This window comes from Typopeltis vanoorti, chromosome 1, assembly GCF_054136105.1.
Source record: "Typopeltis vanoorti isolate ZY-2024b chromosome 1, IOZ_Tvanoo_1.0, whole genome shotgun sequence".
Lineage (NCBI taxonomy): Eukaryota > Metazoa > Arthropoda > Arachnida > Uropygi > Thelyphonidae > Typopeltis > Typopeltis vanoorti.
Window position 1 is genome coordinate 75458229 of NC_143549.1, and position 27052 is coordinate 75485280.

The 27052-nt window shown below is 33.0% G+C and overlaps 1 protein-coding gene across 1 annotated transcript in view; it reads left to right on the top strand.

Annotated features, from left to right (window-relative positions):
• LOC150110101 (putative receptor-type tyrosine-protein phosphatase mosPTP-1) overlaps nt 1-27052 on the top strand; it is a 349618-nt gene that overhangs the window by 46472 nt on the left and 276094 nt on the right. The window contains exon 2 of the mRNA XM_090413286.1: nt 14250-14431. Within this exon, the coding sequence (XP_090269412.1) occupies nt 14250-14431 (182 nt within the window). The remainder of the gene's footprint in view (nt 1-14249; nt 14432-27052) is intronic.

Here is a 27052-nt window from a genome sequence, read left to right on the forward strand (position 1 = left end):
ATGCATTTGGGTCTGATTCTCTTCACGAAGAGACAAGAGTCTTTATAATGTTCATTTGTTTATTTTTTTATCTGAAGGTGAATCAACTGGTCTCATATGGAGGTATTCGGAGTTTTGTCCTCTCGGAAACTTGGGTCTTTTATCCCGCATACAATCAATGGGACAAGAGACTGCACGCAATTTGCAGAAAGAAATATTATTGGTAGGCGAGAGGTAGTGGAGTAGTGAATAGTTCTGCTCTGTGTAGATGGAGGATTAAATATTGGAGAGGGTGGGTTGTGTGGAGTGAAATTGGATTCTTTGGAGGTGTAACGTAATAATAATAATGCTACTTCACGAATGCATACGTATGGGAATTAATAATAATAATAATAATAATAATAATAATAATAATAATAATAATAATAATAATAATAACGACAAAACAAGAATAATTAGTACAAAACAACGAAAATGTTCGGTTTTTGTTTTGTATAGTGATGGAGTTCTAAAGTCAAAACTGTCCGTATTTTTTTTTTTCTTTTGTTGTCCATTTTTCAAAAAAAAATCGAGTTAATAATGCGAACGAGTTCTTTTTAAAAACGTAATCTCTCGAGAATGCATTAAAATGCCTTTTTCCAACGAGTTTAATTATAATTCTGAATACTGAAAGCGAATTAAAGATAAATCAAGGGAAATAAAAGCGAATGCTACCAACATCTTATAGCATTGTAAACCATCACTGAATTCTTCCCTCAATTTTCTAGAAATGAAATTCAATATTGACCTCCCTTAGGGATTGTACTTGGAGATTCCTTTTCAAATAATCACGTACATCCTTTTATTTATTTATTTATTTATTTTAAACTTTGGTAGAACAACACAGATAACTTCGTTGTGAAACCGAACATCAAAGATCGAAGCTGAATAAATTTCTCCCGAAAAGACTTCTCATGTAACCTCCAGATTCGCTTTAATCTCCGGGTACTTTCGAGATGCTTTAATATGCTAATAGATTCTTTAAAAATGATTTCAAAAGCGTATTTATTTATTTATTATTTGAAAACGAATCGATCGTTTTAGGTAATTCTGTTATAACCAGTTCAATTTAATATTGTAATTGCAGAACAGTATCCGATTGAACTTCGTATTAACGTAACCTACATCGAAATGTGGATAGAATCCATCTTGGGAGGCGTTTATTTATCTGTACAAATCTTTATTAATCAAGAAATCACGTAGTTACACTCAACTCGCTTTAATTCTTTGTGTTCCCGGACTTATGATACATGGTGTATCAAAGCATAACGGCGTTGATATGTCGCGTTGCCACGGTAATTAACTGTGTGCGTTCACCAGGAAAACGTAAAAGATGCTCAGTTAAATCAATAGGAATAGTTGAGGTGTTCTTTAGCGTTGCTAACGGATAAATCGAAACTCCAGTTCCAGTATATGATCCTCCTGTGAGTCCCACGCGTCCTCTTTAATTTCATTTTAGACTTCAGTCGACAGAGCTCACGAGAGTTTATGTGGTAATAGTAATGACACGCTCAACAAAGCTGCAAATAGCTTTCAACGTAACTATTCTCTTTAAGTAAAATACTGCATTATGCAGAGAGAGAGAGAGGTTTTACCGTATGTGAAATGCATGCTATTCAGATATCCTAAAATAGTCACGGAAGGTGAATACACTGAATTTATTTCGATGAAGATGAGGTTATACTTCTGTATTTCTTGTGTAATATATGTCATGTATTGTTTGCGTATGGGGAAACCGAGAATAAAAAAAAGGTGGAGGCAATTTGCGTATGGGAATAATATGGCAATGTATGACGCTATCTGAAGGTGACCAAAATGTATGCTATCAATAACTGCAAACAAGTGATACCAAAAATGTCCTACAAATTTGAAGAATCCTCATTTATGCAATTACATACAGTACATACCTATGAAATTGGTTATATATAATTAGTACGCATACACAATAAAAGAGTGTTAACATTGGATGTTAATCGGAAGTTATTCATAGGATGTTGCTCGCAAACATTTTGGAACACCAAATCTAAATATTTCACTACGGATCTTCAAACATAATAAATAAAATAATAATAAATGAAAATAAAAAATAAAACGTCGCCTGGATATTCCAGTATCCATCCTTAATCCTGAAGTTGAAATTTCCACAGTCGGAAAAGTGGAGGGAACTTTGACCTCAAGAACTTTGACACGATGGCTTCTCTTACCATTTCACTTATTAATGAATAAAGCCCTGTCATCAAATTTCTGTGGTCAAAAGGCTATCCTATCTTTCGAGATTTACAAAAGAATGTTAGCGCTGTAGGGAAAGTGCGCGGTGAAGACAAAGAAGGGACTCAGTGACGAATGCGGAATGCTACACACAGACTTGCTGTCAAAATATGCTCTTTTGAATCCTGACAATGATGGATTTCTTACTATGAAAGCCATTCGAGAACTTGAAATTTTTTTCTCACGTATCTTACAGTCCTTTTTGACCATCTTAAAAAAATATATACGTTAAGTTAAGCAAGAGACGTACTTAGCAATAGCTGAAAAACTTTTTATCAGATGGAATGGACAGCGTTTATTATTATTAGTATTATATAATAATATAACTATTATTAGTAAGAGTATTATTATTACTAATATATATCTGCGAATATCTTTAATTTCCCATAGGAAGTAAGCGAAATTCTTTAGCCCCTAACTAACTTTTGAAGAGTGATGAGAAACTAGTCTTCATCCTTAACCAATCCCAGATGGCTGGCTCAACTCTGTCAATGATTTTTAATTGGCAAAATCCGGTAGAAGAGTATGGCATACAACTGCCATCATCTCGCTGTCCCAAACTGTAACACTGTATATTATTGTCTGGCGTGAGTTCTATGGTCGATTTTCTCGATTTACTTGATTAAAAACTGGTTTCCAGGAGAAAAACTCTATACTTATCCTGTCAGAGATTGACTAACAGAGAATCTCTCGAAAATTATTAATTATATATTATAATTATTATAAAATATTCAATTATTTATATACAGATTATTTTTTGACAGTGTATATGATTTCATGTTGCCTGCTTTTTTTTAAAATTCAGCTTTGTTATAAATAGATAATAAATGCATACAAAATTCGTAAATATTTTTCCTAATGGCATTAATAATACACATTAAAAATAATAGTGATAATATTATTATTACGAATAATACGAGAGTTGAAAATAATGCTGTTAATACTAAATAATACTATTTAGATACTAAAATATTATGCTTAATTTTATTGATTAAATGAATAATTAATTTAATTTTATTTATTAAACTGTTTATTTATTTATTAAAATATTGATTTAATGAATAAATAATACTAAATGAATATTAAATTTACAAAAAAAAATGAAAAGAAAAAAATAATACTAAAAAAATCTATTCCTTTTTTATTCTCCAAACGAGAGTAGGGGAGCTCCTCTAGTTCTGACTAAATTTAATTAGAACAGGTAGGCAGGCATCTCAATTTTTCAGATCTTCACTGGTAGTGAACCCAAACTAGTAATGAATCAAAACTTTTCAGGGAAGAGAGAGGAGAGAACGGCAGTAGCAACTTCTCCCATTTCATGGCACTGTACCCTAATACCCGTATTATTGCCTGTAATATAATGAGTTCTAAAGTCGAATTTTGAGGTGCGGGGTTAAAATCCTAGTTTTCGCGTTTCTGGTTAAAATCCTAGACGATACTGCTTGTGCCAAAGAATTATTACCTTGGGGAATCGACTGAAAAAAGACCTAGAAAGGGTTCCTCTAGTTAGCAATTAGAATCAAACCTGGAACGACCTCTTTTGACTGCCTAGAATGGCGTTTCCAAAGGGCTACACAGGCACTATACTATTTTATTTTCTTTCTATACATAGTAGGAAATAAATTAAGTTTTGATTTACTCTCTAGATCTAATCTCCTGCCTTATATGTTGCATACCTTAAGTAGACAAATGCTTTGACGAAATCGATTGTAATTCGTGATCTCAATTTTCTTTCATTCCCCTTTCCCGCAGCAATTACTTTGCACTTCTAACTAATAAAACATATGTATTTGCTGTCAAGGTTATGTAGTTTGTTGTTTAATTCTAGTTAGGCACATAATTGATTGTTGAGTCTATAAAAAATGTGCTCGCGCCCGCTTTAATTAGCATTGATCAAAGAAGACTTTTCGTCTTGTGTACGGGTGATTATCTCCTTGCTTCAAGGTTCAAAGCTGGTCAGGATAATTATTGCCCCGTTTACTATCTAGGTGACGTAACGATTACAGACTTGATTACACGTGTTATCTTTATTTTTCGTTCCTTCCGGGGAGGGAGGGAGGGAGGGAGGGAGTGGGATAAAAAATTGAAACCAATTCACATCATTCTTTTATGTAATACGCACTCAGATAAGACTCAGGTACAGCTTTATCGATAGTGCAAGGTGGTAGCTTATCGTGTTCAGTGAACGCTGCATTGGCTTCCAACAATTAAGATTTTAAAAGTATCGAGTGATAAAGGATCGATTGGGACTATCACGCGTCTTTATTAGAAATATGACAAGGAAAGAAAGAAATCTGTTTAATATATTCGCATCTAAGAAAAGAAGGGTCTAAGAAAACAGAAAATATTTTCTGGTTGAGAACTCACGTCTTGTAGAATTTCGCAAGAAACCAAAGAAAATATAGTTATTATATAGAAAATATTTTTTCTCTTTATTCTGTCCTTTTTTCTTTTTCATATATTTTTCTTTTTTTTTTTTTTAGTTTCTTGTTCCTGCTTTTTTTTTAATTTTTGCATTTATTTATTTATATTTTCTTTCTCCTTTTCTTTTTTCCTTTTTTTTTTTTTTTTTTTGGTGCCAGTGACGCAATGTTCTTAGTGTTGAATCGAGTCCAGGACATTCATCCATCTTCAATACAGACGAAGCACTCACACATCATACATCATCAAAGAAACCTATCTGCGTTCAATCCACTTGCGTCGATTGTTGTGTTAACAATTTTTTGCACGTATGCCCAAAACAACGCAAAAAACTGACAATCTCGTTGGGCAAATGGATAGGCTGCTTGCTCTCCAACCAGCAGGCTGTGGATTTAATTCTAATTTCATTGCGTTATGTAAGACCATTGTATTGGTTATTGGAGGTCTGAAGTGGCTTGAAAAAAGTGTGTTTTGGTCTCTAGAACAGATTTCCGTATTATTATGGGTGGGATATTACATTGGTTGAGCTTGTTTATTTATATATATATTTTAAATTACTATATAAGCAGTAAGTCGTCCACACACATCGGTGAAAACGATATTGAGATTTCTTTATCGTTAGATCTTGTATCCAACTATACTGAAATTCATCTTGATGGAAAAGCAAACGCATGCGCTGTTTAGGGCGTTATTTTTGCTGTCTTGAGGGCGTGAATAGCTGATTTGTACCTTCGAGAACTCCTTTTGCAAAGCTTTACCCAGGATACCACGGTAATGTTCTGCATACAGATATTCACTCATTCAAGGGTGTGCGTGATTTTTATCATAATGTTGGCATGAAATTCAGATCGCCCTGAAATTCTTCTCGGAAAATTTGAAATCAGTCACATTCACTACACACGAACCATTTTTCCAAAGTGAACATTTACTTGAAAACCTCTACCGTGCTGCCACCTGTTACCAAGAAAATTAATCTAAAAAACAAACCACAAAACTGTGAATTCCACTGTCTACCGAGTGCATTCAACTCAATTTTTATCGCCTAATTTTTCTCTTCGAATTTAAAGTTTCTGTGGTTTCTGTGTAACCCCTGTTTATTCTATTGGATTCTGAGATTCTAAGGAAAAAATGTTTACAAGTACTTTAATTATTTCGTATCTTTTATAAAGAATCGAAATAACTCAAGTAAAAGCACCCGAATTATAAATGATGGTTTCAGCTTGTCGATTATCTTAACGAATTAAACAGCACATCGAGATGGACAATATCTTGTAAAAAAGCATGGAACCAGTCTCAAAAACACCTAAATGGGTCACTTTTATTTAGATAGTCACCAATAAGTGATGCGACATTTTTGCTAAGGGTGGGGAGGGGGAACTAGAATAATACATTTTATGACATCGTTTTGTATATGACATACAGAATGACATAAAATTGAAAAAAAAGTTAGGTATTCTTTAAAAAATCGAAATTTTTAGATCAGAAACCTTTTAAATATTTAAAAAGTTCCTGCCATCTCTTCCTCCAGCCGTCTCTTTGGTCCTCCTGTAGCTCTCTTTCCATCTCTAGGATAACATTCTGATATCAACTTTGTTCATGTTTGAGTTACTTCTTGCAATATGACCCCAATTGCCATTTAGATCTTTTAGTGGCTGTTATGTCTCTCACCCTAGTCTGAGCTCTGATCCAAGTATTGCACTTTCTATCTAGAAGATAACATAGAGTAATGATCTTTCCATTTTCCTCTGGGTAATCCTCAACTTGCTGGTCAAGTTTTTAGTCAAAGTCCACGTTTCACTTCCATATGTCAAGACTGGAAGTATACGACCAATTGTCGAAGGCAGATTGGGATGTTTCCTTTGAGTGCTTCACGGTATTTTCCTAAGACTATCCAAGCAACTTGAATTCTACGTATAATTTCTTCTTTACGATCACCATTTACTGTGATACTTTGCCCTAGGTAAACGTAGGAGGTTACTATATCAATTTTTTTCTGGTGTTCCATTTGAATTGGCTTTTTTTTTGGTGATGGATTTATTATACATTATTTTCGTTTTATCTTTATTTATATTTAATCATTTCGTTTTCCTTTCTGCATTTAATTCACTGATCGTTTGTTGAAGTTCTTCTGCAGAGTTTCCTAAAAGAATGTCATCAGCGAATCGTAGGTGATTTAGTTCTTTCCGATTCACCATAATTCCTTTATTTTTCTAATCCAGGTTTTTTTTAAAAAAAAATCTTCTAGGGCTGCTCTAAGTAATTTAGGTGAAATGGCATCTCCCTAACTCCCTTTTTATAGGAAATTTTAGATCCGTTTCTGATTTTTACAACTGCAGTTGAATTTTTATATATAATGACTAAGTATATCAATGTAGGGTCTTTTTTTTTTCCCCTAAAATAGCTAATGTTGAGATCGAATCAAATGCCTTTTCAAAATCGATAAATGCCAGACTTAAAGGTTTTTGGTATTCATTTGTCATTTCAATAATTTGTCTTATGTGTATGATCAAATCAATATTGTTGTATAATTTTTTTCTGAATCCTGCTTGTTCTGGAGGTTGGCCAAAATCTAGTTTATTTTGTATTCTATTGCTAATGATTTTCGTAAAAAAATTGTATATCGCTGAAAGAAGACTTTTTTTTTAAATATCTTCTCTGTCTCCCTTTATAAAAACTATAATAAGGACAGCATTATTCCAACTGTTTGGTATTTTCTTCTGTCTTAGGCATGACGTATAAATTTTACTTAACATAATCGCGACTGGTTCACCGCCTGCTTTCAGAACTTCTATTGGTAATTCATCTTTACCCGATGTCTTTCCATTACTCATGTTACCCATTGCACATTGAACTTCTTTTAAAACATATTCCATTTGCGAGATTATATTTCGCAAATTTCATGATTTTCATGGTTTGTCTTGGGAAGGATTCTATTCTTCTTCTTATGATCTGTTCCTTGTCTTTAATTCGTACAACTTTTCATTCTTGAAGGATTATTCATTTATTTTGTCCCAACTCTCTTCTCACCCCTTTTAGACTGTTTTCTATTGTAATTCTGGTTTTCCTTGTTCTGAAGTTTCCAATTTCTTGTGCCACTCTTTTTCTTATTGATAGCTCCGAGAATTCTCTTTCACTTCTCATGTCTAGATCTCTTTTCATTTCTCTTCTCTTTCTGAGAAGGTTTAGAGTTTTCTTCGGACAAATTTCTTTCGTCCTCCTTTTGGTCGATTGCACCAACCTCTTTGGCATTATTTAGTAAGGTCTCGGTTATTTGATAGCTTTTATCCATCCAGGTCTTCATTCATATCAATATTATACAACTTTTCTTCTATTTCTTTCTGGAATAATTCTTTATTATTTTCCAGATTGAATAAATTGATAGACGGTCTTTTACTTTGATTTTTGATTTATTAATTCGGTGTCTTGGACAACATATTTTCTGTTGGTTCAAATATAATTGATTTTATTAAACACCTCTCCATTTGGACTTCGCCATGTTCATTTCCAATTCTTCGTTTTTTTTTTTTTTTTTTTTGAAGAAAGTATTCACTACTTTCAGCAAATTCTGTCAATCTTTCTCAATTTTCAATCTTCTGGCCCAGTCCATATTTTCCAACTGCCGCTAGCTGTGCATCTCTCACACTTACTTTGCCATTGACATCTCTCATCAAGATTGTAAAAAATGTATCATTCTTTACCAGTTAGTCTTGTGTTTCATAAAATGTATTTATTTCTTCGTCTGTGTGGTCTGATGTTGGTGCATAAACTTGTATAATTCTTATTTTATAACGTCTGTTTATTTTATGATAGAATTTTGCAATTTTCCTAGGAAAATAATGTATTCCTATAAGTAGAATTTAAACTTATAGAGCCTCAGCGGGTTTAAAAAGAACGGCAATATATGTTCTTACCAACACTTCAAACGTATTTTTAAAAATTCACATTCTCCCATAACATACAAGAAGATGATTCTTTGCAACAATTCATTATTATATTTCGGAAGTTTACATCAACATTTAGCTAATTTTCATGTCAATGTTTACGTGTACTTGTTTTGAAATGGATAAAATTTATAAAACATTTTAATGGGGACGCTAATCATAAAACTTGGGGAACCTCGGATCTACGGCCTACTAGGATTGATTTTAAGTATCTGCTGTTTCAAGTTTTATGGATTTATTTCAAGTTTTATTTCGCAGAAAGATTATTTCTTCAAGTTCACATTACATATATAATCTTAGGTATCATATGACTTACATTGATTCTCTCTAAAATCGAACCTAACCTACATACCATTTTGGCTTTTATTTTGTATCATATTGTTTATTTGTTCCCAAATACTTCGCAGGATTCAGTCTAAATCTATTCCAAACGACGACACTTCGCCATTCTAGTCACGTGCTTTTTTTTTTGTATTTTTATTTCTGTTTTAAATCGCAGAGACACCCTCAATAATATTAGCTGTTAAACAGGAACGAAGGGCAATTATCTTGACACACACACACACACACACACGCGCGCGCGCGAGTACAAAATTGCTTCAAGAGATCGTTGGAGACAAAACTACTAGTAATACAATAATAGTGGGATGATAATTTTTCCGCCTCTTCGTTTCATTAATAAACATCTCTCTCCAGCGCTCTTTCAATCTCTCCCACCTTTCGACGATCCCCATTTTTGCGAAAATAATTTTAATTAAATTCTGCTAACAATTGAGAAGATCTGCTAATGGAGGTTTAATGAGAAAATCCCCGATCCCTTAATGAGATTTTAACTACTCTCTATCGCGTTGTCTTTTACAAATACTACACACCCTGACTGAGAGAGAGCATTGTTTTTGAAAGTGTGGGATAAAATCACCTAATAGAAGATAAGATAACTTTCCACTGAAGAGGGAAGGCTGAAATAATCATTTCGGAAAACGCAGGTGGGCAAAAACTGCTTTTGTTGCAAAAATTACAGAGCACGAGCTATTTTCTCTCCAACTACAGAATGTAACACGACAAGTCGCTGTGTTTAAAACAAATTATTTTGAAGAAAGAAAACGTGAATATTTCGGCTTGGCATACGCGATAAATCATTTTATCCATTAAGAATAAAAATCAGTATATTATGACTAAGCAAAGTCAAAAAAAAAAAAAAAAAATGGCCATCGTTTCCAGAAACTTTGGTCTTCGAGTGCTAGATAACGAGCTTTTCCCATCTTTGCCACGAGTTGCCTATAAAATACATCACGTGATCAACAATGAGAATATGTTTCGCTTTTCATTACGGCGAAGCGACTTAAACATACCGTATATATAGTAATCCCTCGATTAATAATTAGTTTATAATTGCGAAGTACACCCATGTACAAATGTTCATGCCTCGTTAGAAAACATAAATATTTATTCTGTCGAACTAAATTATTCTAAAAAAGTTCCGATAATATTAATAATAAAATTAATAATAAAAAACGAGTTATTTATTATTAATATTATTTTTATTTTTAATTCATTTGATTAAATTTCAGTTAAAAATTAATCGAAATTATTAAATAATGAAACATTTTAAATAGTTCCTGAAATGACAGGAAACACTAAAATAACTTCCAAGGGAGCGACAGCGTCTATATTTATTAATAACAATCAATAGGAAACATTTATTACTTTATAATATAAATTTTTAAAATAAATTCTAAAATGATAGTATCTAAACTGATGTTGAGTTATTACTTATTTCGATATTTACTAATTAATTAAATAATAATAATAATAATAATAATAATAATAGTTAATAAATGATAAATTAGTGATATTATTTTTATGATTTGATATTTTAGGAAAAACGCGAAATAATCTGGGCAGCAAACGATGAGTAAAAATGACTAAACGATCAGAAAGAAGAAATAATAAATGACAATTCTTTCCTATTCACCTCGATTTCCATCATTGAAAACAAAATGATCGATTGCTATTTGCTTCTTCAATCTGTAAAGTTCATCGCTCACAGCGTTTTTTTTTTTTTTTTTTTTTAAACGCCAAACGACTCTGAACAACAGGAATTTTTCTGACAGCAGCATTTTCTCGTGGTTCTAATGAACGTGTTAATTTATGGTTCGGATCCGCCTGCGAATGACACAATTGCGATTTATTAGTGAGAATTTGATTTATAAGCTCAGAAAGCAGAAAAGAAATTTTTACTAGCGATTCCCACATTTCTCGAAGTCCATAATGCAGTAAATACGCTTCGGGCGATTGCAGCGCCACAAATAATTTGAACATATTTAGACTTAATGTTATAAATTAGAAAAAAATATTTGACTGAAATATGTTACGCTACGTTTCAGAAGAAACTTGTGGATGCAACTTATTTCACTTTAAAAAAAAAAAAAAAAAAAAAATTGAAATAAACTTTATGCCAAAAATATGATGGTATAAGTTCTATCAAATTATTTTTGCAGCAAAGTATTCTAATAGGCAAATTATATCAAATCCAAAATTTCTAATTTTGAAATATATATATATATATATATATATATATATATATATATATATATATATATATATATATATATATATATATATATATATATATACATACACGTGTATATAACGACGTTGAAAATAGCGGAGATGCAGTCACGGTTATTTAAAATATCGGTGTCTGGAAAACACTACAAAGCATAAACGTGTTTGTATTGAAAATTCTATTTTATTGTACCCAACAGGCAATATCTCATATTATTTCACAAAATGCAGCATTTTAAATTCTATTTTCTGTTTGAATTCCGAAAATAGTCCCTGCTGCGATTGCTGAAGAAGATATTCCAGAAATGTAAGCGTAGTCGTTTTGTTTTCTATTTCACGCGATCAAGAACGCAATCCATTCAAATTGTGCCAAACGGATAGCATTGGCAGAGAGCATGTTGGTATCCAGAGTTATCTACAGTGCCACGCATGTCTTTACCTTCCTTGTTCTTTACCGCGTGCCGGTATGCGATAAAAAAAAAAAAAAAAAGAACTCTATTTGCATTTACAGCCGTTAAAAATTCCACTTTGTGATAGAATAGTAATAACAAACACTATACGCTAGCATTCGTATAATATTAGTATAACAGATAGAAGCGCCATCTGACGTCGGTGATATGTGTATTAATATGTTAATTTTTAAAAAGTTTTTTTTTAGTTCCACCAATATTAACGCTTAAGTGTTCGTAATACAGTATAAAGCGATTATTCTCAAACACAATTTATCCAAAAATTCAGAGAAATCCGTCTGTTCACAGATTTTAACTTCATAATGACATTTTTGCTGAGTAAAAATAAACTCGCCAATGAAGATAAATAATAATAAAAAAAAAGTGACACGAAACAAATTCTTTTTAACAATCATGGCATGAGCTTTGGTGCTTGTTTTACACGATAGTTTCCCGCATGTTGTTCGTCCTTTTATTACTGCGGCTGTCGGAGAACGACCTCGATTTTTAAGAAACTATTCATGGCAGTGACACACCCACTGAAGGATAAGAGATTAATCGGTGTTCAGCAGGTCTAGAAAAGATATGCAACACACACACACACAGACCGTGGTCCAATTGTATGGCATTTAATGTCCGTAGTGTTTTTCTTTGTTTTTTTTCCAATTCTATCCTCTGGTTATTATTATATTAATAAAAAATATTGAACTGAAAATTATTATTATTATTATTATTATTATTATTATTATTATTATTATTATTAAAGCAATTATTTTATTAATTCTATTAATAATTGTTTTTCTTTATTAATAAACAGAAGTAAAACAATACTTTATTATTATTATTATTATTATTTTATGACATTAAAAATTAAAATCATGCACTACAGTATATATAATATATTATTTTATTTGTTTTATTTTATTTGTTCAGTTTAATTTTATTGATATTTAAGCAACGTATATTAAATATCTGAATGACATCGCTCTTACAGTGAATTACGTAAACCATAACAAATAATAACCATAATAACCATCCAAAGACACTTCTCAAGTCTCGCAAACTGTCTTAGTCTAACGCATTATACATATAACAACGCCAATTATGAGAGACGAAGAATGCAAGCAAGTGGTCAATATAGTCCTCATCCAACAAAGGAAGCATCTGCGCTCCTTCATGCAACGCTTTTGCAGTAATAATTGAAGAGATCTTCCGTTAATGTAATCGCCAGTGCTTGTGTTCGCTGCGAATATCTACATGAATGGAAAACTAAGAACAAAAGGAGGCCATTCGTGTCCACTCACCTCCTGCAGTCTTTACATTTCCTTAGAACAAAGATCGATTTTCAACAACAGAGTGAGGCAAGCAACAGAATATCGACTTTGTTTTAATTACACAGAGCACAGTTCGAGATAAACAAGAGACATTGGAAGTGTAGTCATGTTAAAGCTTCCTCCCATGTAGAATGCGGAAAACGATAGAGATCAGTCACACACGATCTGCTGGTCAAATGTGTCCCCCAAAAGCACTTTTTTCAAACGCTCTTGGTCATTTTTTTTTCATGTAATTTTTCGCATCATTAGTTTCGTGTTTTTTCTTTAATATTATCGAATTTATTGTATAAGGGGGAGTCACAGCTTGGCAGAGGGGAGGGAAAGGTTGTTAATCTGCTCCATACCCATGTATATACTTTATGGGTTTGGTTTGGAGGTGGAATATTTTATAGCAGATTAATATAAACGGGGACATCTCGATATTTGGTTCAAAATATTTTTAGCCATCTCGCCGATGAGTTAAAGTACTTAGTCTCTAGTATACATCCGCAAAACAGTTGGAAAAAATAATAATAAATAAAGTTGTGATTAACCAACCAAATGGAACTCGAAATCCAAGGGATTGGATGATAACTGAAAATACCAGTTATAATCTTCGGATTAATGACGAAAAATACGGTAGAAATATACCACAATCCAATGCCGTATTTAAACACAGAATGTGTACATATTAGACAGTGATTAACTACCAAAGCACGAATTCCTACAGTGAGGGAGGGCGGGCCAAATGAAGGTTTTTGAAAAACCCCAGCAAAAATTCTAAAGGTCTCGGTTCAATGGCATAGTGGAAAAATTAAGGGCTCCAGCAAGTAGGATGTTATGGTACCTCAAATATGAATAAGTGGACGAAGAAGGTTTTTATGATTTTTTTTAAAATCATTGAATAAATACTACATATTTAGAAAAGGTTTTTATGTGGAGTTTGGTGGAAAAGTTTCTGGCCTCATAATTCTGGACAGCGAAAAGAAATCGATTTTAGTCGTTGATTATTAAAACTGTTTTAGACCCTTTTCCAGATTACTTAATACCATTCACAGTAGTGGTAGTACAATTAAGTACACAAAATAACTATATCTGAGTGTACAATGAAAAAAAAAATTAATCGTAAACCAATCTTATTTCAGAATATATATATCCCTGTCTGCATATTGTTTAGTACCTAGGAATCAATATTGTTTAAAAATAGTTTTTTAAAAAATAAAGGATAATATGTCACCATTAATTAATTGCTGTAATATATTTCCCTACAGGGTCAACGAACAAGGAGAATGGGACTTGGCGACAGGAATCATGACATCTGATAACCGAACCAGCTACCAGGTGATTGGGTTGCAGCCTTACACTGTATATTCATTTCGGGTGGTAGCCGTAAATGCAATTGGCACAAGCAAACCCAGCAGAGAATCGTATTATATGGTCACCCTACGAGAAGGTAAGGGGAAAGTCTGTCTTTTTGCATTTTGTAAAATAACCAGACCTTAAGTGCCCTAATAAGCAAACGTTATCAATATGTCATGAATAATAATAATAATAATAATAATAATAATAATAATAATAATAATAATAATAATAATAATAATAATAATAATAATTAAGCTGTTCTTGTATATTCCATGACTCATATTTTGATTCTTCTATATTTTATGATTTTTCTGTATTTTAATGACTCGGTACATTTTACGAAAGCACATTTTTATTTTAATATTCTAGGGAAGCATGACGTCATTTCCGTTGTAATCACCACGAACTATAAACAATAGTTTATAGTTTGTCAGATTGAGGATTGAATGTTATTCAGCTCCCATTGTAACCTAATCTGCAGAGTCATCCTTGCCCGTAAACTGATTCTGAGACTATTTTAAATTTAAATAATCAAAATCCATAAAAATACTATAATGTAACATTGAAAATAAACATTAGCTTTCTTGTTAAGCCATAACACAGATGTGGAGATATTACCTTATACGGTTTATAATTATTGCACGTTAACTATAGCACAAACCAGTCATTAAACTGTTTTTTTTATCTTAAAGTGATTCATTTTTTTTACCTTGATCTAGTTTATTCGCTTTTATCAATCATGTTATCTTGAGTGTTCTTCAAGCAATGACCTTCGACAATTGAAAGGGTGGGGGGAATTTCATTTATGGGAAAATTCTCCTCCAGACAACAATTAACATTAATATTTATGCTGAGGCAAAGATTCCCGATCCCCCCCCCTTTTTTTTAATACTCGAGATACAAAATTATTCGTTTCAGTTTTGCAGTTTGTTCCCCCGCCATATCTTAAAATGTGGAGGGGGGGGGAATAAATTACTAATGTATTTTGATATTTTGTATCATTACATAATGAACATTTTTTTCAAAATTTTAATTTGTCAATTTTATTATTTCAAGAGCTTTCGTAGCTTCGTCGGTAAAGACGATGTTCTTTGATTAAAAAGATCTGGATTCCCACGAATCCAAAATTCAATTCACTTTTGTAGAGATTTTTTTTTCCACTTCATTTAAAATATCCATCAAAATCTAGAAGGCGGAGAATATCGAAAGTTTCATTCACGACAGAAAAGCTGTCCAGCGAATACTCTCAGTTGATAGACATGCCTACTACGTAAATAGTTTCGCTTGATCGCCCTATCACATCATTAATTAGATTTCTATAAGTAATGTTATTTGAGTGTGTGCTAGACCATAGAGACTAACATGTAATATGAGAAAGGAGATACAGTTCTCATCTTCCCCTTGACGTGGTAAGACTAGATGGACAGTTACAGTCAAGTGACATGGCTTCAGAGAAAATTATTCTCTTATAGGACCGTTAAGCCTATTCGCCTTCTGTATTCACTGCTCTGTCTATAAATAATATATTCCATATATTTCATGTAATCTTTGGTCTTGTATACTAAAAAAAAAAAAAAAAAAAAAAAACATCTGACGCCTTTTTATAAAACTAGTTATCTCACCTTCAGTTGAAAGAGCCCCCTCCCCTTCTCTGAAGGCTGTTCGAGTCCTAAATTGGATTCAAACTCGGATATTTTCTACCATAGGCCATCCAACAAACAAAGGCATTAAAAAAATTAACATTTTTAAGTTTAAAAAGTTTCTCTTTTTTGTTTAATTTTTCAAAAGCAACCCCTCCCCTCTTCCCTTAATTGAAAAAGTTCCATCCCAGGACGAAATCTTTTATTCCGTTGTGCAGGACTTAAAACCAATAATCCTCCACTAAGATTTTTAATTAATTTCTTGATCCTGAAACATCTCGAATTTTCGATTGCAAAATATTCTAGATGTTACGTAGATTAAAATAGTCATTAGGTTACACCTAACTGCGGTAAAAATAGTCGGGTGATAGCCGCACGCTGGCAGGATTGGAGACCTTTAATATTATTGCATTATACTAACATACACGGTTTCTATGGCAGAGTATTTAGAATTTATGTGAGAGCTTTCGAAACAGAGACATATGACTAAGCATGATAAATATTTAACTGGATAGGCGGCACTGTCATTTGAATTGAATTAATATACGCATATTGTTATGTAGTCAACCGGTCAAAATAGCAAAATAATAAATATAAAATATGTACAAATGGAAATGATAATTAAATTTACCACTAAAATTAATGTATCTAGAATTTTTTAAAATTAATTTTTAACCAACAGAATAAGTAATTCTGATTTATGATTAATATTAAATTATAAAAACTTTAAATTATAAACGTATATCTAAATAATGATAATGTATAGATGTAGTATAGTAATTCAATTAGTATCATTAAAGTATTGGACAACAGCAAGTAGCCATACAAAAAATTTTAAAAAAATTGAAAACGTGGCGCCATCTAGTGGGCAAAATGTAAAAGCACAGCGCGTTAGTATAATATGACGATAAAATCTTCTATTTTTGTGGCAAAGAAAGTTTGCACTTCTGAAACAAAAGTGTTAAATTTTTACCTGACTTTCTCATATGCCCAATTCTCTCAACGAATTTCAGAGGTATTGCACTATGAGCTTCAGCTCTCAAAAGAAAGATTTTCTGCTTTTCTTATGAAACTTTTGCTTTTCTTTAAGCTTTAAGAGAGAGGCTAAAAATAAAACTTTCTTTCTCTCTCTCTCTCTCTCTCTTGGTAAGGGGGAGATTTTTATAGTACAATACCAAGGCAATTGTTACAAGATGCAAGCTGAAATGGTGAAAGTAAGCAGCCAAAACAAGTTTTAAGAAAACGCAAGGCTTTCTTTGCTATGTTTTTTTTATAAAGGGCACAGAATTTTTTTGCTAACTAATCCGTAATATACTAGTTTTGTTTTTCAAGATATTTCTCAGTGGCTTCAAAAACAAATCTAGTCTAGTTTGGAATAACCACTTAAGTCGCTAGTTAAATACGCCATTATTGGCTTTAATTCATGTCAATGTTTCGCAAATTTTTACCTGTATCTATCTTTGCTAGAGTTCTTTTTAAAATTTTTTTTTTCCTAATTAAAAATCTTCTCGTAAAGAACTCCATTTGAAACATAAAGTTACTCAAAATCCATTTAACCTAACAGTTGATAAAAGCTTCGAAATATTCCACTAGTGTCAGGCCGTATAAATCCACTTCTAAATTAATGACCCACCACAATAATTTTGAACATGACATTTTAATAAGCATAAAGCTGTTATAAGTTTCTATATTTTTGTTATTTATCCTCAAAATTTATCATCACCTTAATGTTAACCCCCCCCCCAAAAAAAATACCGCAAACATTTATAACTGGAAGAACAGACAGTGAACCAAATTTTCCACTCGATAAATATTTTTTACGGACTTAATTGGTGAAGAAGAGTATTCCAAATTTCAAATCTTTCTGTACAATAAATCTTGAGGTGATGTTTTAAATGTAAGAACTGTAAATAATTCTACCTGACCATGAAATAGGAGGTATAATTCTAAATTTTTAGTGTATAAGTACAGTTTGCATGGTATACACATATAGATGCTAATCCCACTCACAAATGGTTGTAATCTACAGTACGTTAGAACTGTGAGTAGGCTGAGGTTAGACAACCGAAAACTCTTCTCTGGAGATTAAACATGGAACTTTTCCAAATCACTTGAAGCCTCCAGTAAGGAGTGCAATAGTTCTCATATTGGGAGATGCAAATCATCTGTATATTGGTCTTCTTTAGAAATATCGAAAATTCTTCCAAATGGTTGAGTATAATTTATTCTTTGATTTAAAGGGGGTGGTTTCAACACTTTAAAAACTTGTATTATACCCCCTTTCCTTCTTAACGTTATATATTGAAATCCCATATTGTACTCTACGTCATCTGAAGGAAAGAAAACTACAAAAAAAGGGGAAAAAAAGTGCTCCGAGATATCTAGCTATAGCACCTGCTTCTGGATGTGCATAAGCTGGCCTTATAACAACTTCAATATTTTAATTTTGCACGTCATTTATATTCAGTTCAATTTAATTAATCTCTGTTGTGTTGTCCAGCCAACAAGACACGGGTTCAAATCCCAATTGAAGCATGGATGTTTGTGAAAGCCTTCTCTGGACGAGCTTGTATAGCTCCTTGAGTTTCTAAGGCTCGTCTAAAAAAATAAAAAATAAAAGTGTCCTACCAATAGACAAGTGACTGTATTTAGTCCGTTAGTATTCAAATCTTCTCAAAGAAAATATGTTAGGTGAACCTTTTGAGTCATTTAAAAATGAGACTTGGGCCACTTAAATATCTCGTTACCTTAATATCCTTCATGGCCTACATAAACAATGCCATGCACACCACTGCTAATTGAGCTGATTTTTCTTTCTTTTTTCCAAGTCAAACTAATTTAACTTTGAAGTGGAAATACTTCCCGGAAGTTGATTATCAGATCGTATTGTGTAGTTTTTCCCGAAGTGTTTCGCATTCTCCCCACCTCCTTAACCTTGGACTATTGCGGCGTTGTGCGAAACAGAAAGTCATTTATCATTCAGAAGAATGGTAGTCTTAAGGGTTAATGTCACTCTTTATGATTATAAGACTTTATCATAATACTATCTAGAATTTTGTTGCCGACATTTGATTAGATAACAGCAAGGTTATCATAGTGTTACGGCATTCAAAACGAACCCCCCCCCCTACTTTTGTTTTATCATATTTTTGAAGATTTCCACTCTTATACAGTATTACCCACCTTACCTTGAACAGTAAATCGCATACAGATTTAGTAAATAGTCATTTGAATAAACTGTTTTTAAGAATGGTTCTTGAGAGTGAATCGAAAAGATTCGTTCAATATGCTATTTGAAACGAATAAATTCAAATGCATATTGCTACCAACAGGATTTTTTTGCAACACACGCAAAGGTAAAGTAATAATGCGCGAAAAATTTTCGTCACAGGCAAATAGAACTTTTCCTTCAGGAAGCTCGTTTGTTTTAACCAGGAAACTATAAAGGTAACTATTTTAGACCATATATACCTCTTACGGTATAAAGGCAAGAGATGGCAGTAGTTGTGCGCTGTAATCTCTTCCCTGAAATTCTTGATTCATTGATAGACTCGTGATCACTATCATCATGTGTGAAGAGTAAAGGCTGGTTGCCTACCAAAATGTTAGTTTGGACAGAAGGAGCATTCTCTTTGGAAATAGAAGGCGTGAGAGGATTATTATCATGCAATATAAATGACTAGTCTAAAATGGACCATTTGGGTACCATCTTTCGAAGTGATCATCAGAGCAGCATCTTCATAAAGAAATCTTGCTGATTTCCTCCCATATTTTCACCAATAAGATTGTCACTTACATGAGTGAAGAACTCTACTCCATCTATAATACTGAGCATGGAATTATATATATATATATATATAATTGCCTACCGATTTAGAAACTGACATACGAAGCTTGATACTCGCTTGTCAAGGATATCTCATTAAAACTGAATAAATGTATTCCATTTTTCTCAGTACTGTAGTGCAATTTTCCTGTACTATCCAAGAAAATTCGTTTCTTTATTTTACAGTGGTTCGCTACTGTCGTTAACCTCATACAACAGCCGTTTCGGTTAACAGTATGTGGCATTCCTGTCGACTAAGAGTGTGCCGCATGTCAGTGCAGATAGTGCTTATCTCCTCCAGCACCGATCTAATCTTGTCTTTACTGTTCGGAAGTTGCCTGTCTTGATTTAATTTTCGACATTCGTCGAGGATGAACCTTCTGATGCTAAATTCTTGCGATTGGCTTCGATCACCATCATTAAGGGGGAAGGATTTTTTTATTGTATTTTCACCTCTTCAGGAGGGTGAAATACCATCCATTAGTTACTGAACAAGAGATTTGAGTACGTTTATTTAATTTTCTTTCACGCCCTGCAGAAACTCTTGCTGTTAAAGTTAATAGACTGCATTGGAAATTATAAGATATCCTAAGCTAAGAATTTTTTTTGTTCTACTCAATAAAACACCTTTCTCTTTCTTACTAAAGAGAAGGTAAGCCTGGCTTACCATCTATCTGCTATAACTTTTTTTTTTTTTTTGCTACTTAAATTATATACGTCTATATAATTACAGTCCACAATTATTATTATTATTATTATTATTATTATTATTATTATTATTATTATTATATGGGCACCTCCATGGAGTCCGAAGACTCATCATAGTTATCTTCTGAATCAAGGTTTTTCGCTTGGGATTTCCGGTAGTAGAGTTCCTCATCCACAAACATATCAACATTTTTGTGGATTATACAGGATGAAATAATCTCCAAATCCACTGTCTACAAAAGATAAGGTTACTAATTTAATATGGGCTATAGTTCACAAAATTTTAAATGATGATGATGATCTTAATTTGGGTTTCAATTTCAGTTTAATTTGAATGCAACTATAATATGCTTTGGTCAAGAGAACAAAAGTAAAAACTCAGTTAGAAATTCATTTTATTTATTTATTTATTTATTTTACAAAATATTGAATGATTAAAGCTGAGCCATACTAATCATAGATTAATTTTGGAACAACTCATCAATATGTAAAAATGAAATTTGAATAACTTTATATAATAAAGAAACCAAATAATAAAAATATACTTCATATATTATATTTGCTTACCATGTTTATATATTTATGGTCATACATAATAATGATCCATGTATCAATATTTATTCTTTCTAACGCAAGAATAAATATATCTAATTAACGTGAATTTCTTCTTGGATCTTATTTAGCATTTATACGTCACTGATTAATATAATCTAGTTGTAGATTTGTTTTCGTTTAACACAACAAGCAATAGTAGAGTATTTTTTTTTATTATTATTATTACACGTCGAAAACGAAACGGCGCTGTTTGCAATTTTGCATAAATAATCACAGAGACATCTAGTGTTAAGAGTACTCTGTTTTTGCAACTTTCTTTTTTTTAAAAAAACCAACTAATGAATACGTCTGCTCTAAACTTATTTCATTATAGATTCAAGCAAGTCAAAAAAAATATTGAACATAAAAGAATTTTTCTTATTTAAACATTAATATTCCCGTTTACTCTGCAAGTGTGTTCGTGAAATGATGACGATGCAACCATTCCGTCCTAAGGCAACTAAGCAAAATCCCGTTAACGATTATGGTGGTTTCGATTCATTTAAATTTACAACCGGTCGATACACATAAAAGACGCATTTAATTAAAATTCTATCCATTCTATTTTAAGTACCGCACAACATGCAAACTGACGCGTGCATCTTAGTTTACAAAGTATGCCTGTAATTACAATTAATATGAAACTCGATATAAATTTTCGATGTATTGAGTGGCCAAATATTTTCGATTAATTTAGAAATCAGAATTCTAACCTCTAACTTCTAACCTAGTCAGAAGTTTGAATTTTCTAAACTTGTTATAAATTTTAACGTTCTAATCCACTGTAGTGGCAGAATTCTCTGACTGTTTAAGTATAACTGAGCTGAAGATCAAAATTTGTTATCTGTAATGGAAACAAACTAACCTCGTACAGTTCAGTGCTAAACTGTTTTTGACTCATAACGTGTCCATTATTTCATGGATTCAGCCAGGTTGCATGGCGATGGTGGTAGTGGAAGGAATTCGGTAGGGGCTCAGTATGTGTGCCAGATTTCTGTGCCAAAAATTAACGGTCAATAACCAACAGCTTCGTCGCTTATGAACAACAGAGAGATTTGAAATAAGTGATGGGCGTTATGTGACCTAAGGAATAAGTCAAATGCTGCTGATAAACTGACATTTTAATACGTGTTTCTTCAGGGTTCAACATACCAATAGCCAACAGAGTAATTCAGTCTGTATATAAGTGAATGTTCAATCCTTTTTTGCTATGATATTCATGGTCTTTCCTTTGGAAATTTAACACATTTGTTCTCTTTTTTTAAATGTTCTGAAACGTATTTTTTAAAAAAAAAGGAAAAGAAAAAAAAAAGAGTTGTAGAAGGAAAAGTGCTTACCAACCTGCTCATTAGCCTATGAGATCACCAATAGGGAAGTTCATAGCCTTTTAATTTTTAAAAAGGTTTTTTATTTTGCAATAGCACCCCAGTTTATACCAAAGATAAATCTCACAGCAAAGATAGATCCCAGAGATAGACATGAAAGAGATTATGTGTCCCATTTCGAAATTGAAAACATTGTCACCAAGGGAACAGGAAAAGTTGTTAAAGTCTAATTCCCATTTATCAACATTTCAGCCCCGAAAAGACTCAAGCCAAATACAAGAAATGCAGTAGCTATTTTTAACACATTGGACATAATGATAAATTCCAAACATCAGATTTTTTATACACTACTTTACACAGTGATCTAATCGGATGGCTACCAACATAAACGGAATGCTGTTGTATTTTGGTAACAACTAATGCTGCAATAGCCAATGCCTTTAATTCCCCAACAGGAGTAGATGAGGCAATTTAGCCTACGTTTTGAAGATCACGCGAAGTTAATCTGCACCTTTAGCCGTTACGGATAGCTGCAGAGCTGGCTATCAGTGATTTCATAGCATTCAAGCAGAAGATTATGGTAGATAGTTATCTCGTGGTCCATAATTCTTACACCATATATTATTGTCTGAAATAGTGTGAGTTCTGTGGTCAATTTTCTTGAATTTCAGTGTTAAAAACTCGAGTTTTTCGCAGAAAAATTATTTTTACTTGCGCGAAAGATTAACTTTGAAACTGACTGAAAAAAAAAAAAAAAGCAAACGCCATTTTTGCTTTTTTTTTTTTTTCAGTCTATATCCTGCAGATGCATTCTATGTAACTTAGCTTCTTACAAGCCTCTATTCCCCTATTTTTAAATAACAGAATGTTAATCCCCTTCCATAGCCTGCTTCTCCTGTCAATATGTGTAATTGCTGGTCTTTATGTTTTGAATAGGCAAAACCAGATTATCTAAGAAAAATCTGTTGCATCTTAAGGGACCAGCTAACTCGCCTTTATTTGCAAGATCCCTTATACAATATATGTTTTAGATCGATTTGAACCGAAGTTCATTTAAATAAACAACCTCGTACCAATTGTAGTGTGTACAATTGGTACCAGGTATAGAGACTATAGAGACAAACTCAATAAACCATTAAAATTATATTAAATATAATATCACATATAACAATATATTCAATCAGTGGCGCACCCAGGGGGAGGGATAGGAGGCCCTGGTACCCCCAAAGAGAAAGGAAAAAACACTAGAAAATTTTCTAAAAATCTTTTCCTACTTAAATTTTTTTTTTTTTTTTTTTAATTTGTCTTCTATTTCTATACTACTTATGAATTAACGATCATTGCAGATGCTCAGTCTTAGGTCGCATGAGATGCGCCTAGTGTGTATTCTCAAATCCTCTATTCATCTCTGCCTCCCCCCCCCCCCAACATTAAATCTTGGGGGTGCGCTACTGTATTCAATTATTGGTATTAAATCCAAAGAGATAAACAAAATTTAAGCAGAAGCGACATTAGAGGTGGCATCGACTTCACCTTAACTGCGGAGGGTAAAACTCTTCATCTTAACTGCACTGCCTGTTGAAATACTTGACTAAGAACTTCACACATTTATTTGCAAAATCAAAAACATCAGTATCACTGAAATTTAAATCGCACTCAGCAAGCTGTGATGTAATTTCTGAATTCATCAATATCTTGGTTGAATAAATCATTGAAGTTATAAGGCAGTTGTCACTCATCATAGCAGAACTCTGAACCCTACGGACTAAGCTTTTAAGTAAAAAAGGTGCTCTGTATCTTAACACGGATGTGAAGTAAAGGTTAGTTATGAAATATGCTTTTGTTTTGTGTGGAAGCTTTTGAATGGTTAGTTATTATGCCAAGGTAATTAAGACCATTAGACGAGTATCTGATATGTGCTAACTATCTGTATTTTCTGGCCAGTGTGTATGCTGTGAGAGATGGGAGAACCCCTAGCTTCCAGGGGAAAATTCATTACTCGTTAATTCAATAGACAACCTGGAGAAGACTATACGAAGTTTGTCTAAGGTCAATGATAATAACTATGAATGTCAACTCTCAATTGTCAGCATCTCAGCAATGAAAAGGGCTCAAAGCAAATCAAGAAATCCAAGTCTTACCAACTAGAGGACACACGTGGCATTTATCCGAATGTGTTACAGAAAGCTTTTCAAAAGTCGACCTTGATCCAAATTATACATAAAGCAAAATTATTATGATGATATTTTAATCATTTGGCCACGTAGCAGAGAATAATTGAACTTGTTCCTTACGTCCACTGCATTAACTGGAAGATAGTTCACGTCAGAAACAGAAAATGCTCTCTGCATCTGTCTACATACTAGTTCTACCATAAATCCCGAAATCAAATACCCTCAGATCATTGAAGACGAAAGTTTTTACAGAGGTGAGGAAAGAAGCCGGATAACCTGTATAACTAGGTAACCATATATAGTTACGGTCAAAGAATATTGCAATTTCTTCTATACAGTAATCCTTCGGAGAGTAGTTGCAAAGGCGTGACCAGCATCGTTTGCTCTTTGGTTGGAAACATCTGTCTTCAAATCCTGCCTGAGAAGGGAATAATCTTTTATTAGGCATTTCAAATGAAATTGAGTTAACGGATTTTATACGGAGGTGAAACGGCTTCCTTCCTGAAGCTACTTTTTATCTTTCCAAGTAGACAAACCGGTCTGAGAATACACGCAGTTAACAGATATGTTGGCCTCATGGCCTTAGTTGCTTCGGCTCTAATCTAACCAACTATTCCTCTACGGATCATTCTCACTATGAACACAAATATTTCATTTACAATACTGGCTGTTGTCCCGTATGTTGAATACAACTCACATATATTCTTAGCAATGTTGAGTGGCGTAAGAAATTAGCCAAATTTGTAGTTCGATATAAATATGATCACAATATTAATGTGATCTTTCGTAATTGCAGATAATTAGCATACGAAGAGGACTTATATGTGCTTATTTTAAACCATACATTGAACAAATAGATCAATTATTTGAATTCAAAAGAGGGAAATACTTAAGTGACACCTGAAATATAAAAATTTATCAACAAAATTCAGAAAACCATTGCATACTAGCAACTTGGAATCGAAACGAGGCAGTAAAGATTGTCTTTAATCTGGACAGGAAGAGAGATAAAATTACTTGACGTTTGTAAGGGAGAGATTCAAAATTTCGATGTACCTGGAGTTTACAAGAATTTATTGTGCCATTAAAGTCTGCACTGAACTTTCTGGCACCCTGGAAAAAACATCCCATTTTAAAAAGAAATTTGTGTAATTCTTTGCATATTTAATTATTAATATTTATAAAGCTCGATTTTCTTGGGATTACGGACAAAACAACTGGACTATGAATTGTGGCAGTGTATTCCATCCTTGGACTTATACGTCAGCCAGTTTGCCTGTTGTGCTGATCAAAAATTCGATTTTTTGGGAGGAAAATCTCTTCCACTCTGTATGAGACAGTCGAATTCATCTTCAGAGGAAAAGTCCTTTATAAGGACTTTTCATTCTAGTCTCATGGGATTCAAACTAAGCTTTTCTAGAATTGTAAAGAGTTGTCTTTTTAAATTAATTTTTTATTTAAACTTTAATTTGATTTTTTAAAATAAATATTTATTATTTTTAATTAAAACGTTTATCTAAATTAATGTGCTGTTTCACATTAAAACAGTGTCGCATGTGTATGAATGTTTAAACATACATACACATGCACAATTATGTTGAGTGTCATGTCCGTTACAGGGTAATTTTAAGGCATTATGCTGAAGCAAGTTTAAACAGCTGTTTAAACTAATTAGTGGCTGTTAAGGAGTTTGGCATGAGTCCGATGCTTGTAAAGAAAAGAAAGCAGCCTCCACACTCAATAGCCAGTCAATTCTAGTCTCAGTGCCACCGACTAGGCTGAAGCGGAGTGTTGCTTCAATTATCCATCCATCCAATACTGATAGGGCTAAATGTAAAATTTTTGCTGCGAATCTACAGTCCTGTGAAAATGGCCTACCGTGTATTTCTCACCCCACAATGTCTCAACTGCAACGCCTGGAAAGAGAAATGGATCAAGTCAGAAAGGAAGCGGAATGTAAAAGCAAGGAGAGAGAGAGAGAGAGAGAGAGAGAGGAAGTGACAGGAAGTCGAGAGAATGAAAGAACAATGGAAAGGTAATGAGAGGATGCTGTGAAAGTGCGGAAGAAAGGGAAAGTGTGATAATGAGAAGAAATAAAAGTGCGAGAGTAATACGAGAGAGTATGGGAAAAGAGCGAGTGAAGGACGCTAGTGCGAGCAGTAATGAAGCCACGACAGGTATAATATATGACGATCCAATGATTCAGGGTGTGCAGAATAAACGTGTTTGAAGAGTGCTTTCGTGGTGGAAAAATGGAGAGAGAGAGAGAGAGAGAGAGAGAGAGAGAGAGAGAGAGAGGACATAATATGGAAGAGATGATAGTAATGGCTGGTACTAATGATTGAGGGGCAGCGTTAATCAGGTGGCAAAGGATCTGAGAGCAACTTTAGGGACTGTGCAGCAGAAGTGTGAGGGGTAGGACAGTGAGTGTACTTCCTCGCTTTG